A 20,209-nucleotide genomic window follows, 5' to 3' on the forward strand; every position below is an offset into this window, starting at 1 on the left:
GGGCCAGCGCGGACGGAGGCCCGGGGGAGCAGGGCCAGCGCGGACGGAGGCCCGGGGGAGCAGGGCCAGCGCGGACGGAGGCCCGGGGGAGCAGGGCCAGCGCGGACGGAGGCCCGGGGGAGCAGGGCCAGCGCGGACGGAGGCCCGGGGGAGCAGGGCCAGCGCGGACGGAGGCCCGGGGGAGCAGGGCCAGCGCGGACGGAGGCCCGGGGGAGCAGGGCCAGCGCGGACGGAGGCCCGGGGGAGCAGGGCCAGCGCGGACGGAGGCCCGGGGGAGCAGGGCCAGCGCGGACGGAGGCCCGGGGGAGCAGGGCCAGCGCGGACGGAGGCCCGGGGGAGCAGGGCCAGCGCGGACGGAGGCCCGGGGGAGCAGGGCCAGCGCGGACGGAGAAATACGTGCAGTGTGATTGCAGATAGAGGCGATTTATGCTTTAATGAAAGATATAAAATATCACTGATTTAGAATAAAAAGGTAAAAATTATTTTGGTAGATGGTTTTCTTACTGTATTTTCCTGGTGGGCACTAACAATTTAGTAATTTAACTCCTCACGATGAGTAATAGGTAATGGTGAGTAAGTTCACAACACAGAACTGGGTAGTAATCACCTTGTTTGTTGTGTACGTGTCCCACACAATCAGTTTCCCATCTTGTGAGGCGCTGACCAGGAGTCTGTGAGAAATAAATGTCACGCGGTCACCTTATACATGTGTAAAGCCCATTTCTGTGTAAGAGCCTCGCCCCACCGCTATATAAAAACCCTATGCCTGACCAGTGAAAGTCTGGGAGAACCCCCAATCCTGAGCTATACAACAACTTTATTTATGAGGTTACCAACCTGATCTGTGAAAATTTTGTGAAAATTCCGAAGATTGATTTGACCTGAACAGATTGCCCAAGACAGGAGATCCCTGTTCATTTGATCATGGCTACGGCACATTATCTACTCACTGCACACAATAAAGAAATCAGCATCTCCTCAAAGTGCACAAGCAGCCACTAGAATCCCCCTGATACGCCATTACCTAGGATGTAAGTAGGTTTCACGCAGCAGCCTGGAGTACTCTGACATTTTCCTATCTGGAGTTGCAGAAGCATTTTGGAAGCGTTATTTCATACGATGTCCATATTCAGTTTGTGTAATAGCAATTTGTTCCTAACCTGAAACGTTTGTATCATGTTCCGGGCTGTGTAGGCAGATTAAATTGAGAGCGCATAAATTCTATCTGCTCCTTCATTCTCTGCCTCCAGCCTCAAGTTAGTCATTATTATCTTCACAATTTTGCATTAGCTCTTCAGAATTGTGTAACTGTACACTTTCGGTTGTCAATGTTGTTTTCATAAACAGTGACAAGTGCAGCTTGTCTTTACTAATGCTTTTTAACCAAATGCTGCTGCTGTTGGTGCTTCTGAGTTTGTGTCAACAGGGACATTATGTGAAGGTATTATATCCTGCAAATTATCAGGAGCTGCTGCTGTTCAAAGAGGAAGAAGATGTCTAAGAATCAGCTCGACTCATTTCAGCATGACTATTTCCCTCCATATTTAGTTTGTCAAGGCTTGATGAATTTCTTCTATGTCTGCTTAAAATTACCAGTGCAGAAGCTGCCACCCTTTGATTCGACTCTATAGGGATTATTTCCAGATGATCATGCGATTGCCTGGAAAAGTGTGCTATTGGATGGCTGCATGCATCTATTAATTGTAGGCAGTTGTTCCTTTTACTGCCAGTTATTACTGCAGAATTTTGAGCTCCTTTGGGCCTGTGACTTGTTTTTGGACTTCCTGCATTCTGCTTGTCCTGACCTCTGCTTGTGCTTCCCCTTACACTATTTGCATGACCACTGCTGATAGCTGCCTGCCTTGACTTATGCCCAACTTACCTCTACTGTTGCCTCGTCTGACCTCTGTCTGGACATTAACTCAATTTCTACCATCAGGTACATCCTTTGCCTGGACCTCTGGGGTATTTCTCTTTACTTCCCGCTGGGCTACCACTGCCCTTAGCATATGTTTTATCTAACCTAGCTGTACTTGTTCCAGTCATCACCTTTCTCTCTAGAGTTTTATGCTGGGTACTTCTGCTTGGCATTACAGAGAACACCATACATGATCTATGTAGACTCCACTCCTTGTGCTATGGAAACATCTCATTTGTAAGAACCCCACCACTGTTCTATGTAAACTCTAGATCTGCGAGAACCCTATCCCAAGTGTACATACACGTAACCTTGTCTGTTAGAACCTCCTCCATGAGCTACGCAAATTCCACCTTTTCTGTGAGACCCACCCCTTATCTAGCAGGACTCCGCCTTGCTTGTGAGAACCCCATTATTTAGCTACAGAAACCCTACCATACCTGTGACAACTCAATCCCGAGTCATAAAAACGCCCCCTTGCCAGTGGGAACCCCAATCCTTGACCTACAGAAACTCCACCTTACCTGCGAGTCCCCCACTCCTTATCTATAGAAACTCCACCTTCCCAGGAAGACCACAAGACCCTTCTTTACAGAAACTCCACCTTACCAGTTAGAACAATCCTAAGCTATAGAAACTCAATTTCAAGTCACTCAATGAACATTATTTCTCAAAATGAGAGCTCACAAATCAATCAGATCATAGAAAACGTTCTTATTTTAAGCCTTGAAGAGTGAGCAATTTAATCAGCTAAAAGAGGTGCACTAAATACTCTCTCAACCTATTGTCCCTTTATTGTGCTTCCCAATACACAGATCGTTGGCAGAAACATAGAAGATGCTGGAATTAGTTTTCCTTACAAAGCCAGGGACAATCCATCACAATGCCAATTGTGTTGTAATAACGACTGGTGCAGGCAGAGGGCGATGTAACACTGAACTACTGCAAAACGAAACTGGGGAACATTTGTGAAAACGGCTTCAAAATCACTGGAAATAAACTGTGGTCTTTCCCACAGAAAACAATTACATGTTTGGTTTCATTTCCTAACCTGTACTAGCTTAATGCCAGGTCTGATGTTTGCTCTTGGCAACACCACCATTCCTGCTCAGTCACCTGCTAAACAAATTTCATAAGCAGCAGAGACATAGCTGGGGATTTCTGTTGTGAAAATCTGGCAGTAAACTGATCTGGGCATCTGGAGTGGTTCTAATTTATAGGACAATGTGCTGGAAGGAGCAGACGTACATCACAATGTAATCCATACTTGACTACTTTTGGCAACTTGTATCCGGGAGAGGGGTGTGTATAGGGGGCGGGGTGCGGCCAAACGCGTCATTTTGGCCCCGCCCCGCGACAAATATGGCGTTTTGTCGTGGTGGGCAGGGTCAAAATGACGCGATTCACAGCGAATCGCTGCATTTTAGCACCGCAATTGTGGGATGCGGGAGACTTGCCAGCTCTCCCGGGAGTCTGTAAGACCGACCCGAATTTCGGGAGTCTCCCGGACATTCCGGGAGAGTTGGCAAGTATGATGTAAACTTCTCCGCCAGGAGAGAAGTCACGTGACAGAGGGTAAGAGGAGGCGTGAAAACGTCATTGCATCACCATAGCCCTGCCCCCACTAAAAAAATGCCGAATTTAATAGCATTGAATATCGGGGTTGGGGCTTAATGATGCGATTAAGCCCCGCCCCTGCCATTCAATACCGTGAATGTCGGTGAATCCGGGGAGGTTTGCCTACTCTTCCAGGAGGACTCCCCGAAATGCGGGAGCCTCCCGGGAATTCCGGGAGAGTAGGAAAGTATGAATGTAATTCTATTACATGTTATACAGACGTCACCTGAACACTGGATCATAATAAAATTCTATTACACTCTATACAGACATAGGATATTATACCTACACAACATGGCTTATTAATGGACTTTATTATATCAGAATACAATTCTTTTATTTTCTTTACATACATAGAATACAACACCTACATAATCTGCCTAGTTCAGACAACCTACGAGACTACGGTTACCTTGAGTCCGTTGACCAGTGCATTGCGTAGATTTTAGCCAAGTGACCCCGCAGCGTTCGTCTCGTGCGCAATTGTATGCGCCCAACCACCTCCATGCCACCGGTGACCTGGAGAAAAAGACTGAACGTGGTCAGTAGTTTTACTATATAGAAACAAACACATACAAGGGTCCAGATTTGTAGGGAGGGCACATAGACCTAGGGCCAGCGGAGCCATAACTGATGAGGGTGATGCAGGAGATCAGTGGGTAAGGGAGCTGCTGGTCTAAAATGTGTATGGCAATAAAACGAAAAAAGTTCTCTTTCAATAACAGTCAATTATATTACTTTTCAAAAACTATAAGTATGACAATAATGGCAGTCGTAGAGAACATTCAAACAGGCTCCTAACATGCAGATATGTGCGTAGTACAGGAATAATTTATTACAAACATTAATGCTTTGTTTTATACAGAAGGGACTCATGATGGTGGTAAAAAAAATGTTGAGGGGAGGGGGGGGGGGGCAGCATAAAACATTTGGTAGAATTTTTTTTCTTTTTTTTTTTAAATTTTCAGTCCAAGTCTGCAGATAGATGGATAATGCATAAGAACACATTCAACACGTATGTACACACCTGGTCCAACGTGGAGTCTGCACACTGTTTTCTGGCATCCTGCAAAAACAACAATGGTTTGTGGTGAAGAATGAACAGAGGATAGAACACTGACATACTTCTCTTAGCACACTCGATATAATGATTGTATACTCTAGGGCGCGTGGGCCTGACACTCCCCCGGGGCGCATGGGATAGTAAGCCTGACATTCCCCCGGGGCGCATGGGATAGTAAGCCTGACACTCCCCCGGGGCCCATGGGATAGTAAGCCTGACACTCCCCCGGGGCCCATGGGATAGTAAGCCTGACACTCCCCCGGGGCCCATGGGATAGTAAGCCTGACACTCCCCCGGGGCCCATGGGATAGTAAGCCTGACACTCCCCCGGGGCCCATGGGATAGTAAGCCTGACACTCCCCCGGGGCCCATGGGATAGTAAGCCTGACACTCCCCCGGGGCCCATGGGATAGTAAGCCTGACACTCCCCCGGGGCCCATGGGATAGTAAGCCTGACACTCCCCCGGGGCCCATGGGATAGTAAGCCTGACACTCCCCCGGGGCCCATGGGATAGTAAGCCTGACACTCCCCCGGGGCCCATGGGATAGTAAGCCTGACACTCCCCCGGGGCCCATGTGATAGTAAGCCTGACACTCCCCCGGGGGCACATGGGATAGTACGCCTGACACTCCCCCGGGGCCCATGGGATAGTAAGCCTGACACTCCCCCGGGGCCCATGGGATAGTAAGCCTGACACTCCAGCGGGGCCCATGGGATAGTAAGCCTGACACTCCCCCGGGGCCCATGGCATAGTAAGCCTGACACTCCGCCGGGACCCATGGCATAGTAAGCCTGACACTCCCCCGGGGCCCATGGGATAGTAAGCCTGACACTCCCCCGGGGCCCATGGGATAGTAAGCCTGACACTCCCTCGGGGTCCATGGCATAGTACGCCTGACACTCCCCCGGGGGCACATGGGATAGTACGCCTGACACTCCCCCGGGGGCACATGGGATAGTACGCCTGACACTCCCCCGGGGGCACATGGGATAGTACGCCTGACACTCCCCCGGGGGCACATGGGATAGTACGCCTGACACTCCCCCGGGGGCACATGGGATAGTACGCCTGACACTCCCCCGGGGGTACATGGGATAGTAAGCCTGACACTCCCCCGGGGGCACATGGGATAGTAAGCCTGACACTCCCCCGGGGGCACATGGGATAGTACGCCTGACACTCCCCCGGGGCCCATGGGATAGTACGCCTGACACTCCCCCGGGGGTACATGGGATAGTACGCCTGACACTCCCCCGGGGCCCATGGGATAGTAAGCCTGACACTTCCCCGGGGCGCATGGGATAGTACGCCTGACACTCCCCCGGGGCGCATGGGATAGTAGATCTATCTTTTCTAGGACATAGGATAGTAAGTCTGAACTCTCCTAGAACATTTGTTGGGCTGATTTTTCAAGAACAGTGGATAACAGATCTGTCTCTAATAGGTCTGATTCTTGTAGAAAACAAGGTAGTAGGCCAGGCTCTCCTAGAACATAATATACTACGCCTGAACCTTCTAGGTCCTGCAAACTGAATATGGCATGACGCAACTGTATAGGCTGCACAGACCTACTACCATTAGGAAAAAACTCATCTATCACCGTGATCGATACAACATGTCAGCAGCCCGAGATATAAGTGAACCTGCGACACATGCACACAGGGAGCTATTTGTTTTACCGCAATCTGCTTTTTCAATGCCTCCGCTTCTTGACGTAACTCCTCGAGCTCCCCCATCTCCACAGCGCTGCCAGGACAAAGAATGTGAAATTAGGAAGGGAGACTGTAAATCATACGGACTGGATAAAGACCAGTTTGTTGATTCTGATTATAGGTCACATAACATATTCACAAAGGTATTTTCAGCATGCATGACTGCCCATGACATTTATGTCATTGTACGGAGTGTATATTTTTGCTATATGCCCTTCCCGTTCCTGTGAGAACGAACTATTATTTTATTTAGTCTGAAATAGATTCTTGTGAGTTTGGTTCTACAAAACAGACGCTGAGCTACAACATTCGTGTTGTGCGGTAGATACGGGGTTTGTGGTACTAAGGACACAGCTAAGGAATAATACTAGTGACACAGGTAACTCTGCAGGTCTCTATTCCAACGTTTCTATCCCCATAGGAACATATACGGATAAGTGTAGCAATAATCCAGGCCAATTTATACACAAGTGATTTCCCATAATGCATCACAAATTAGTGGTTCGCACTTCTGCCTCACAGCACTGGGGTCATGAGTTCGATTTCCAACCATGGCCTTATCTGTGTGGAGTTTGTATGTTCTCCCCGTGTTTGCGTGGGTTTCCTCCGGGTGCTCCGGTTTCCTCCCACACTCCAAAAACATACTGGTAGGTTAATTGGCTGCTATTAAATTGCCATTAGTCTCTCTCTCTCTCTCTGTCTGTGTGTAAATTAGGGGATTTAGATTGTAAGCTCCAATGGGATAGGAACTGATGTGAATGAGTTCTCTGTACAGCGCTGCGGAATTAGTGGCGCTATATAAATAGATGATGATGATGAGTCAATTAGATGACATCATAGAATAATAGTGAAAATCTAGACATAAATACACACATACAATCCTTCATATAACCTGTCCTGCATGGCAAAGGACTTGGATTTAGTCTGATAAAGAGGAAATATAAATCATTATAGTACTGATTAGTAATAAGTTTTTTGTTGGTGTCAGGAGAACGCGATGTCATATGCGTCGGAGATAGTGAAAAGCCGTTTTAATGAACCAATACCACATGTTCGCTGACAGCAAAAGCAATATTGGTGGGCGTGTAAGAAAGCAGGGTTAGTATGTGGAGACCGCCACAAGGTGTATTAAAAAAAAAAAAAAAACATGGCAAGGGGCGGAGCAGATATGTGCCACACATGTAACATTTATTTAGAACATTCTACAAAATGACAACTACAATCTGATTGGTTGCTATAGGCAACATCAAACCCGTAGCTTGATAAATGTAATCCAGGGGGCGTGTTCGAGGGCAGAATAATGATGTATATAGTATAGTGACAGTACATTAAGAGAAGTACATTAAGGACATATACAACCAGGAAAAGAAAAGCCATTAACTGAATTTGATTAAAGGTCTCTGTAGTACCCACGCAATGTGTATGAAAGTAAAGAGTGCATTAAACGTCAAAGATGACAATAATAGAGGTATCTAAAAACATTCCTGTTGTGATTACTTATGGAACATACACTCACACAAATATACTGATCTATCTATATCTATATATCCAGTACCCTTATAACCTGTGTACTGGTAACCACAGCAGCAGTATATGTCACTAAGTTCACGCAGGTTCAGTGCTATTAAGGCTCAGTGAGAAGAAGAAGCATACAATAAAAAATAGAGAGCGGAGATCACCCCGTAATAAGCCAATGTTATAATATTACAACACTGGTTCTGCACAGCATGATCACAAGTATTCGTGGTGACCCTAAATAACCATATGGTAAACAAACAAGGTCCTCTCTACCAGGGCAGTAACCAGAGCTGTGCAAGAGGGCCGACCGAGGGCGCAATGCAGAAGGGGGGGGCGCAGTTTATGAATATTTTAGGTTAATTGCCTAAATTGAACACTAGGGGGGAGGGCAGTTCTCCTGCTCGCCCTAGGCGCTAAAATTTTAAGTTACGGCTCTGCACTCTAGGTATATACAATATATCAGTATGTCCTCTGTTATAACAATATCAGATTACGAGAACATTGTATTCCAAATCAATATGTCATTTAAATCCCAATCACTCCTGTTGTTCTAGGTCTCATCCACTGCCCACCTCCTGACGATCCTAGGCGGGACAGTCCCGATATCCGTCCCTTGGATCAAGACTTTTGTCCCAATTCCAGGACAGCCGGGAGGTGTGCGCCCGCTAACGGCTGCAGCTTCGAAGCCGCGCGTACCAACGACGGGTTGCTATGATTTTCTACAGTTACGCGTAGAGCTGGGGTACGAGAGGGGGCGTGGCCATGGGTCTGGATGAGAATAGAGGGAGATTCATTGGGCTGGAGAGAAGGGGGAATTATATTTGGAGTACATAAATATTTGATACATACTATAAAAACATAAGTAATATAAAAATTAAAAAAATTATTTGGCAATAAAAATCTATTAAATGTAGGAAAAGTTGTAAGCCATCATTTGATTGTGGGGGGGAAAAAAAATCGGAATTTCTATTAAATGGAAATGTTAACAATATGGGGTGAAATCGGTCTGTATGCTAAATGTGGAGGCTTATTAATTTAACGGTGAGGCTATATGGAGGGAGATAAGCATATTTATGAAATGTAAATGCCATTAATTAAATTCTGGAGCGGATTGGGTTTAATAAATAAAAAAAAAGGTACGGAGGTAATGTCCGTCAGGGTGTGGGGAGAGAGGCCTAAACTATTCACTCACTGCTCAATTTTCCAGGAGGTGAGTTGGAACAAGTTATTTTCCAGACAGGGACCCAACAATCCAGGATCCGGGAAAGCAGCAACGGGGCAGAAAAGACCAGCGGCAGCAACAGGTGGTCGTCTCTACAAGAACAGGTAGGAGAGAGCAGCACCGTGCTGTAGAAAGGCGTTGTTCTTTTAAAGGTCTAGGCACATTCCCTCTGAGGATGCAGAAACACTGAGAGGCAGCCCCAATGTACATTGGGGATGGGAGCGCCAGACTACTGCCTCAAAGAATGCATTTGTTGCCAAGCTCAACAGAGCCCGGAGCTCTCGGCACTTGTTCCCGCCTAGATGTCAACAATCCCGTAAGGAATAAAATAGAGTGAGCATGAACATGGCTCTGGTGTCTACACCTCTTCCTTCTAGTTCTTATTTCTCCAAATTCTTATTTTTGTCTTCTCTTTTTTGATTGATATATTTGAAATTGGAAAGCCTTGTAATCTATGCGTTATAATCTGACATTGCTGAAGCAGGACAAGCACAAGGTGATGTTTGCAGGACATTTATAACAAAACTGCCCATTTACTTTTATCCATTTAATTTCTCCTGCTCTGTTTCACTGTGCGATCGTTTTGACTACTGTACCCCATTGTGTCCTAGGCGATTACAAGCCTTTAAATTAAGTTTTACAGCTGTAAAAACAAAAACGCTCGGACATGAACAATAGAGCTTTACGCTACTATTACTCGATTAATGTGAGCGTCAAGAAAACTGGGACACTGAAATCCAGGTGTATCCTCACCTGCCATCAGTCCCAGTATAGGGGCGTGACCTGTCCTGAAATGGGCTTGGTTTGTCCGGATTAATGATAAGCAGGTATGGTGTATCCAAAGCCTGTCTTCAGTGTAGAAGAACTTGACCGGCCCGCACAGAGCCCTGACCTCAACCCAATCGAACACCTTTGGGATGAACTGGAACAGAGATTGTGAGCCAGGCCTTCTCGTCCAACATCAGTGCCTGAGCTCATAAATGCTCTACAGAATGAATGGGCACAAATTCCCACAGAAACACTCCAACATCTTGTGGAAAACCTCCCAAGAAGAGTGGAAGCTGCTATCACTGCAAAAGGGGGACCAACTCCATATTAAAGTATATGTATATGAATACAATGTCATTACAGTCCCTGTTGGTGTAATGGTCAAGCGTCCGAATATTTTTGTCCATATAGTGCAGTGGTCAGGGAACAGGGGTAAATTACCCCAAATGGGGTAAAAATGAAATTCCTGGGGGTAATGCTGCAGATTCACATGCTGTCAGTTGGATTACAGACCCCTTTAAATGTGAAATTGATGTTGTACCAGAAGAGCCTCAAGGGTTGGCAGAGGCACTTCTTGAGCTTCAATGCAATAATGAAGCACGTATTGCATTTGAAAACAAAGCAGATCTGTCATATTTTTAGATGTCAAAAGCATCAAAATTGCACACGAGGAGGCAGTCAAAAAGTTGCTGCCTTCTGCAACAACCTACCTTTGCGAACAAGGATTTTCCACTCTAACGAACATAAAAACAAAGCAGAGAAATCGATTGGACGCTGAAGACTGTATCCAAATTGCTCTGGCATCAAAATGCCCCAATATTGATGCTCTCGTATCAAAAATGAAGCAACATCATTTCTCCAAAACCTGAAGTTTTGAAGTTGAAGCTTTCAAAGAAATTTTGAATAGATTCGATAAAATTTTGAATTCCAATAATTAATAATATACGATTCCCTTCCTTTCAAATCAAGGGGGTAACGTCAGCGTATCCAAATATATTTGGGGGTAAAAGGTAAAAAAAAGTTCCCTGATATAGTGCATGTCTTTCACCAAATATTCATATTTTATGTATATACATACTATAATATTATACATAATGGAAGAGAGATATAGAGATGGCGACCATCTGTTAGAGCAGTAACATATACACATTACAGTATTCTGGCCTCATACGTCACATGTCTTAATGACTAGAACTGCGATCAATGGAGTCAAACATGTGGGACACCAAACTGAAAGACTAGTTGGTCTGGAATGTTACCGAATGGCTGAGTTACGCAGGACCTCTATGCCACGCAGGTAGCCAATGACTGCACACACACCAGCGTAGCCACCGGCTGATTTTTTACGACTGGGACTTACTGAAGCCGTACAGATTACAGCATGGAAAGCGGACAGATTGCCTGAGTACGTCTTAGCACGCGTGTCCAGCATTCAGAACAGCCAGAGCGTGTACAATAAGCTAGAGAAGGCTGCACGCAACTGCATGTCACACCTTTAATACTATGCAAATAGTGCATTTTAAAAACCCTGAGGATTTGCCTATTTTAACTGTGTCATTTTAACATAGGAAAAGAGGAGAAAACTCGTTACGTCCCCATGGAGATGTTTTGGCAGGTTGTGCCGGGCAGTCGTGGTCTAGAGAGAAAGACTCCAGTGAATATTGATCTAAAAGTCACAAGAGCAATCGTTTCTTCATATGATTTCAGGGGCAAATGCAGGATTTGTAGAGGGGGGTTTCCACACCACACCACCAGTGGGCGTGACCAGCATGCATGGGGGCGTGGCTATAATATTAGACAGTGCTTGGCTGCTCTCCAACTCTTCCTATCCCCGAAATATACATGGACAATGCTGCGTGCACTACTGTTAGGTGCACGCAGCTCTCCCTTTTCAAGCAGAGCTGTGTGAAGCGGGAGCAAGGTCCAGCCACCTCAATTATACAGTGCCCCAGGCTTGGAGGGGGGTTTCCAGGCACTAGGACCCTCCCCCCTCGGTTTGCCTATGGACTTTAGCTCTGTGCATTGTATACAAACGCAAGTACACATTGGAGGCCGGGTGCTCAGTTTCTCACCCCCCCCACTAACCTACTTTTTAGGATGAGGCCAGCGAGCGTGCTTCCAGAGTTCAGCATTCAGTACATTGGCCATAATTTAAATCCTTTCCCCAGAGCCCTCCTGTCAATCTTATGAAGTGTGATAACCACTGTACAATTGCTCGGGTGCGTGGCCTAGGAGCAAAGGATATCTGTGGGAATCATAGCATTGGGGATCACTGTGGACACAACCAGGTCTGCTAACGGACAGCAGGACAACCAATAAATGACAGAACCCTATGTGTTCATAGTCTGCACAGAGGAGAAATATAAACTTAAATCTATCCTATACATTCTCCTGTGCTAGGCACAATTAAGCAAATCCAATTTTCAATGTTAAGTTCACTTTATACGACTTGAATGTCAACGAAATTTAACTCCTCCCTCTCATTTGCATACCATGCCAGTGGCAAAAGAGATAAGGTAACCAATATGAGAAGCTAATGACTAAAATACCTTCTCTAGAGGATGAGTAACATGATATAGAGGTAGTTGTGATATAATCTTGTAATATAAAAATGTTGTTTTAAAGGGCGAGATGTTCACTTGTACAGAGAGCTCCTCACCCTTTAAAGGGGCTAAGCCAACATTCCTGAGAATGTAATCTATCATCTCATTAGGATCCACTGACCTCACCGATAGGCAACTTACATGTATTTAGGAGAATGTAGCAATGCCCAGTCCGCTCTCCCCGGCCGGAAATTACACCAGCCCAAAACAAGTTAGTATAATAATATGGGGCATTTTAAATCCCTTTAACCCCGTAAGGCCTCTCCTCTGTCGTATTCCTATTGGCTACTCCTGGGGTGGGGGGATCCGAGTACCTTCTCATCTACAGCCACCTCTCGTTACCCAGCTGATCTGTCTTGCATATTGTGGATATTACATATCATGTCCTCATCCCACACTACCACGTTCCTCCCCAACACACCTTTGCTGGCTCCTGTCCCATTCATCGTATTATTGGTGGCGTAATCAACAATCCTTCAATGTTTTTCTGCAGTCATTGGAATTCACCACCAACTCGCCAAGAACGGTTCGACTATCTGCCAAAGATGGGGGGGTTGGAGCTACGCATTGGGCGTGTTGCCGTTTCTACTTCTGCCGCGAAAGCTTGTCAGCGATCATGCTCTGCTCACCCCGCAAGTGCTTCACCCCGAATGTAATGTTGCAACTAGCTGACAACAACCTCAGCAATCTGATGACCGTTTGGGCCCTCAGTTTTATCCTGTGTAATAAAAATGCCTAAATCGGCAAGTATGCGTTCAAGCTCCTTCAACAAGCGACTCAGTAACCAGAATTTGCTGGCGGTTCCAGCCCAAAAACAAAACAAATAGTGCACAACTGATTTTGACCCTGGACAGGCTTCTAAGAACCATTGTAGGAAAGCTAAAAGCGTCAAATGTAGGAGCAAAATATTACACAGCCTACGGGAAGGCATCTATCGATGGTAAAACACCCACTGAATTTGAAACCCACAAGTTTAAAGCCGTCTTGGCTTAGCAGCAAATACTGGAAGGCTGACTCAATGTCCACCTTTGCCATAAGGCACATTGCCTTCTAATCATCCTGATTGTGTTGTCAAATGACTAATATTGGACTGAACACTACTCCCTATCGACCTCGACTCCCATTTCGGGAAGGATAGACGCTTAACCTCCCAACGACCTACTAAGCCAAATTCTACAAAGGAGGGCTCTCGTCACAGTCCAGCATCATTTCCAGGAGAACTTTTCCCCAAACCACATTCGGTTGTGCATTGATGGACTTTGGACCTTTGATGGACCTTTAAACTCAAATTCTAAACCCTTCTTTAAAACCTGTGTACAACAACTCGGCTCCTTGCGCTTTGGATATCTAGCCAGCCACATTAGTATCCTTCTCAGGTCCATCGGACTATTGCCTTGGCACGTTTGTTTCAGGTAATAAGTCCACCTGTCGGCCAACCCTCTTTCGGCACTCATTTGCGGAAGTTTTATCCGCAGGATGTGCAGCTATGCCCTGCGCACTTTCAGCTCGCTAAAAGCCCAGCATTTAGGTCTTTCTTGTCTATGTGAGCCAGGCCTCCCTGCCCCCGGCTCTAGCTTTGTGCACCTTTGTCTCCTGCAATACCGCCCTGAAACGTCTACATCCCTCAAGCCGATGAATTGGCTTTGGTGACAGATCTTCTCTTTCACCGTGGTGGACTTGGCATTGGCTGCTGATGGTGCACATCCACTGTGTGCAGCTACTGGAGTCTTCTTGGTGACGATGGCTGCAATAATGACGCCCCCTTTCATGCTGACAACTGTTTACGTGGGGTGAATGGTACGGTGAGGCCCAGACAGTAGCGGTGTGAGGGTGTGGCATGCACTAGTAACTTGGTCTATCATACTGCCCCTACCCTTGCTGCTCTTGTTCTGGCGGGGAGGCCAGGTATCCATCAGTGCGTTTGTTTATAAGCGGTCTGTAAGAAAATTGAGAGACTGGCTGTGATATGGTGTTAGGATAATGTAACTCGTGATCAGGGAGTACCCATGTTGGCTTCCCTTGTCTGTGAAATATTCCCATTGATCACTGGTATGATGTCAGCAGGGGTAGAGAATGTATGTGTTACCCAGTCCTATCTGTAGCCAATTAGAATTTTCACAGGGTTAGAACCAACCTGTATCCAATCTGAGCATTATTACATACATAGCACTAGACCAACCTGTATCCAATCTGAGCATTATTACGTACATAGCACTAGACCAACCTGTATCCAATCTGAGCATTATTACTTACATAGCACTAGACCAACCTGTATCCAATCTGAGCATTATAACATACATAACACTAGACCAACCTGTATCCAATCTGAGCATTATTACATACATAGCACTAGACCAACCTGTATCCAATCAGAGCAATAGGCTGTTCTCAGGGCACGGGTCATAGGGCAAGCTATGACGAATCAGCGAATTAGGCTAAACCGAACTTGTAACCAATCAGATGATCTCAACCCTCACAGGGCAAGAGTCAAGAAATCTGTAGCCAATCCAAACATCAGAACATTCCAGCATAGCAGATCCAATTGTATGTTATATATAATGGTCCTACTAGGATATTTTAATTATTCTTCTGGCTATATAATGGCACTCAGGATATATAAGTTTTTATAAAAACTTCACAATATCAAAACTGCAGGGAATCAATAATGAAAATGTTTTGTTTTTTTTATGAGGACTACTTACGATGTGTGAATGCTCAACAACCTGGACCGACAAATCAGACATCACCGGTTTCACTTTGGTCTGGATTATATTTTCAATTTATACACCCCATAAATGAATTATTTTGTACCCCAGACACTCATGTTCCCTTATCCAACGCTCCTTCTGCCATTATTTTTGTTTGGTTGGTAAACACACAAGCAACAACAAAAAAAAATTCCTGAAAAAGAAAATGTGTACATACAATTACCATAAAACAATGTTTATTCTGCTCCCGGATCTGCGCTGACCTAGACAAGTATATGGTAAATACAACCCCGCCTGCGGCCTCTGAGCCTCTTAATTTTCTCTTCTTAACTTTTCCTGGAAGTGGCTGCTTGAATCACATCAGTCAGTCCTAGATAACTCTCTTTCCAAATCCTGCATTAATTACCAAATCCCCCTTCTGTCAATCAGTCCTTTCCTCCGCATCTAACGCAGCCTTCGTCCAGTTTCCCTGATGTTTGCCATTTGGTTTCAGATTAAATATTGTCGTCGATTTCTCTGTGGCTGCATCAAACCTTCACTTTCGTCACCAGTCGACCTGCCACAAATAAGTGACCTCTGCATCGAAATTAATCAAACTGACTTGTCAGTCTACAGGAGGATGTCAGAGATAGGATTTACCAGCGTTAGTTTAAGAAAGGCATAACCGCAATCTTCTACACCTGCAAGTGCAGGATTGGTGTTACGTAGAGACTGGCATCCATTGCATCGTGCCAGCATCATCCAGGGTATAACTTCCTGGCATTTTCAAAAAACATTGCATGTGTTTAATGAAAACTTTAGGGTTAGAGACCGGGTGAACCCCAACACCACCCTAACCCTCCACCCCAACAACCCAATTTCATAATTAACATCATTTTGAAAAGGTCTCCAAGGGCATTTAGGGTGTGTTAAAGCTTGTTTTATGCAATTCTTTCTCAATGGACCTCGGTGCACTACAACTCCCATCATGCCATTGCTGAGTTTGAATAAAGCATAATTTTTGCCAGTTTAAATACTCAACAAATGCTCAATAAATATTAACTTATACAGCCCAGAAGTAATATACGATAGGAAGTGCATATAACATACAGCAGAAGAGTAATTTATTGTGCGGCTTTGTCCCTATACTGAAATATAGGGACAAATCCTTAAAACCTGGCACTGTTATTAGGGACATTTGGACACTATGGTCATTGTAAAGGAGTAGTTTGAAATATTTGGGGTACAACCTTCTCTGAAAGAAAAAGTGGAGGCGGGAGCTAAGAGAAAAACACTGACCTTAATCACAACAAAAACCTCTACCGTTTTCTTAATTAGCTAAAAATAAAAAGGTGTTGCCCATAGCAGCCAATCAGATTCTAGCTATCATTTATCTGGTACATTCTAGAACATGACAGCTGGAATCTGATTGGTTGCTATGGGCAACACTTCCAAGTTTCCTTTATAGAATGTTTGCTAAATGTACCCTTTTGTCTTGACTGCAAACACACGTTCCATCGTATTACAAGACACACAGCAGAGGCAGACATTGTGTGGGCGGGACCAATAATCCCAAAGATTCAGCCAATCAATTCACTAAAAAGTCGTGACATCACTTGAATTGATGGGGTAAATAATGATTCCGCTCACAAAATGGCTGCCTCTATTGTGTGTTAGTGAGGAGGCCACTTTAATGATAATTTCTTCTCTTAGCAGGGTTTGAAAAAGAACTAATTAGCCATAAATTGTATACTTCAAAAAGAAAAAAAAAAAGTGAGGTATGAAATAATACAATTCTTAGTGCGAAGCTAAATCAACTACTAATCCTTAGGGGTGTGGCTCTTTTTCCATTAGATTGTAAGCTCCGGAGGGCAGGGACAGCCGTCAAATATTTGCTTTACGAGCTATGTTTGTCCACGCAGTTATATCAATAAGATGACTTACAAAGTGCCAGCAATATTTACACATGGCCATGAACTATGCAGGAATACCTATTGACATCACCTGCACAGGTGTACAAGCACACCAATTGTACACAGTAACACCAACATTGTCCAAGTGCACGTATAACTTGCAAAACAACTTAAAAAAAGATAGAGATATATATATATATATATTACACACACACACACACACATATATATATAAATATATATATATACATACGTCACTCATGCTCTCACACACAAATTCTAATTGTACAGGTAGGTAAATAACAGACGTCTAACAACTTATACATGCAAATAATTGACATGTGACATTTACAGATATGCACACCATAAATATACAAATTATAAAAGTATACAGACAGCTCCCAAACATCCTCTGCCATGATTTGCATGCAATTCTTGTAAATTGTACATTTTTACACCGTAATAATACAAATGCATTAATGGAAGAACTTACACGCAAAGAAAAAAACCTCACTCCTGCATTGTGTACTGTATTCTAATCATAGAAATGTTGAGGAAGCAAAGAGGTCTATTTTTGATTGGGGGGCAGTTACTATCATTATGTATTGCTGCAACTCAGACCGGTACATAATGAAGTACCACCTCTATTTACCATGTCGGGGCTGCTCTGGGAGCCCCGGCAAAGACCCCCTTGTCTACAAGACTTTTCCTGTTCAGCGGGGGAAGAGCTATACGCACGCACTTTGACCCGTGAGGGATCAGGCGGTGATGAAGAGACGCAGACTGGACCCCTCTGTGAATCTCAAGTGACGCTATCTTGAGATGACGCTACTTTGCTGCGGAAAGCAAAGCTTTATAAGGTGCCTTTCTAACGCTGTCCTTAGAGGTCTATGGGGACCACGTAAGCTCCGGCACATAAGTTGAGCCTACAGAAATTATCCCTTTGTTAAAAAAAAAAAAGTGTCATTTTGTTGCATCATTGCTTGTTAAATAGACCACACAGTGTCCTATGTCTGTATAGAGTGTAATAGAATTGTATTATGATCATGACCAGTGGTCAGGTCATGTTGGGGGTGTAGTGTCCTATGTCTGTATAGAGTATAATAGAATTGTATTATGTTTCTACACCCCCAACATGACCTTACCTGACCGCTACACTATGGTGTAGTGGCCAAGTCATGTTGGGGGTGCAGCGGTCAGGGCGCATGGGGGGGGAGGGGGGGGGGGGTGCAGCGGTCAGGGCGCGTTGCTGAGGTCAGGGCACGTTGGGAGGGGTGCAGCGGTCAGGGCACGTTGGGAGGGGTGCAGCGGTCAGGGCACGTTGGGAGGGGTGCAGCGGTCAGGGCACGTTGGGGGGGGGGGGTGCAGCGGTCAGGGCACGTTGGGGGGGTGCAGCGGTCAGGGCACATTGGGGGGGGTGCAGCGGTCAGGGCACGTTGGGGGGGAGGGGGGGGGGTGCAGCGGTCAGGGCACGTTGGGGGGGAGGGTGCAGCGGTCAGGGCACGTTGGGGAGGTGCCGAGGTCAGGGCGTGTTGGGGGGGGGGGGTGCAGCGGTCAGAGCATGTTGGGGGGGTGTGCAGCGGTCAGGGCACGTTGGGGGGGTGCAGCGGTCAGGGCACGTTGAGGGGTTGGGGTGCAGCGGTCGGGGCACGTTGAGGGGTTGGGGTGCAGCGGTCGGGGCACGTTGAGGGGTTGGGGTGCAGCGGTCGGGGCACGTTGAGGGGTTGGGGTGCAGCGGTCGGGGCACGTTGAGGGGTTGGGGTGCAGCGGTCGGGGCACGTTGAGGGGTTGGGGTGCAGCGGTCGGGGCACGTTGGGGGGTTGGGGTGCAGCGGTCGGGGCACGTTGGGGGGTTGGGGTGCAGCGGTCGGGGCACGTTGGGGGGTTGGGGTGCAGCGGTCGGGGCACGTTGGGGGGTTGGGGTGCAGCGGTCGGGGCACGTTGGGGGGTTGGGGTGCAGCGGTCGGGGCACGTTGGGGGGTTGGGGTGCAGCGGTCGGGGCACGTTGGGGGGTTGGGGTGCAGCGGTCGGGGCACGTTGGGGGGTTGGGGTGCAGCGGTCAGGGCATGTTGGGGGGTGCAGTGCCCTTTGTTAGTACAGAGTGCATAGCACAACAGGTTAGTGTCCCTGTTACTCTTATTCCAACGTTGGACATAATAACATTTTTGATGCACAGAAACACACAATCCTCCAGATCTATAGAAACACAACATATAAACAGCAGACGTCATTAATAAACGTCCCACACATATCATAGTACAGCATGCGGCAGTGATCTCTTACCTGTGCAGAAAGGACTCCGCTTCTGGGAGCTGTTATTGCTGTGTCCTTATAGGCTGATTCTGCTCCCTAAGTTGTGACCCTCTCCCCCCAGCTGCCACTCTCACAACTTATTACTGACTGCTGCAATCTCTGCGTCTCTCTCCCTCTTCCTGGAACTCTGCTGCGTCTCTCTGCGTCTCTCTATCCCTCTTCCTGGATCTCTGCTGCGTTCTCTGTGCGTCTCTCTTTCCCTCTTCCTGGATCTCTGCTGCGTTCTCTGTGCGTCTCTCTTTCCCTCTTCCTGGATCTCTGCTGCGTTCTCTGTGCGTCTCTCTCTCCCTCTTCCTGGATCTCTGCTGCGTTCACCTGCTACCCTCTGCCCACTTGTCCTGTACACCCCACCTGTGATCCCCAGGCCCTCTGGCTACTGTCGCTGTCCTAACCCAGCACTCCCACCTGCCCTGTGTGTATCCTGTGTGTGCTGCCGAGGTATGAGACGTTTCAGAGGAGGGGGAGACAGACGGGCAGGGGCTGGAGGAGGAGGAGGAATGAGGCTAAAAGCCGATTTGGAGTTTTAAATGCTTAAATGCAAAGCAGTTTGCAAATGGGAAAACAGGAGCCAGGAAATCAAGGAATGGGTGTGTGTGCATGTGTCTATGTGCATATATCTGTGTCTATTATCATGATTACTATTATTTATTTATGAATCACCAGCATAGGCTGCAGTGCTGTACACTAGTCAGTATACTTGCTTGTCATTTCTTCATTATATCAGCTATATGGACTTATTCACACTTTTTTTTTTTTGCATAGTATATCAATATTAATTAGTAGAAATAAGCTAAATATACTGACCAAAAATTCAGCACAGTTTTAGGGGGGTGAAAAAAACAATCAAACAAGTGGGAAGTGTCCCACTGGCAGT

General features: G+C 46.2%; 1 protein-coding gene across 2 annotated transcripts in view; it reads right to left on the minus strand.

The window, feature by feature from the left end:
• Positions 1-19,812, minus strand: part of GNB3 (G protein subunit beta 3) — a 28,317-nt gene extending 8,505 nt beyond the window's left edge. The window contains exons 1-5 of one of the 2 annotated variants that reach the window (XM_075215822.1): positions 19,306-19,812; positions 6,280-6,346; positions 4,563-4,601; positions 3,948-4,054; positions 608-671 (exon numbers count right to left, since the gene is read on the minus strand). In XM_075215822.1, coding sequence (XP_075071923.1) covers positions 608-671; positions 3,948-4,054; positions 4,563-4,601; positions 6,280-6,336 — 267 coding nt within the window. In that variant the 5' untranslated portion in view covers positions 6,337-6,346; positions 19,306-19,812. Of the gene's footprint in view, positions 1-607; positions 672-3,947; positions 4,055-4,562; positions 4,602-6,279; positions 6,347-9,022; positions 9,091-19,305 lie in introns of those variants that run through there. The other variant, XM_075215823.1, reaches the window with a different exon arrangement.
• Between the last annotated feature and the right edge of the window lie 397 nt (positions 19,813-20,209).

This window comes from Mixophyes fleayi, chromosome 6 (assembly GCF_038048845.1).
Source record: "Mixophyes fleayi isolate aMixFle1 chromosome 6, aMixFle1.hap1, whole genome shotgun sequence".
In the NCBI taxonomy this organism is placed as follows: domain Eukaryota; kingdom Metazoa; phylum Chordata; class Amphibia; order Anura; family Limnodynastidae; genus Mixophyes; species Mixophyes fleayi.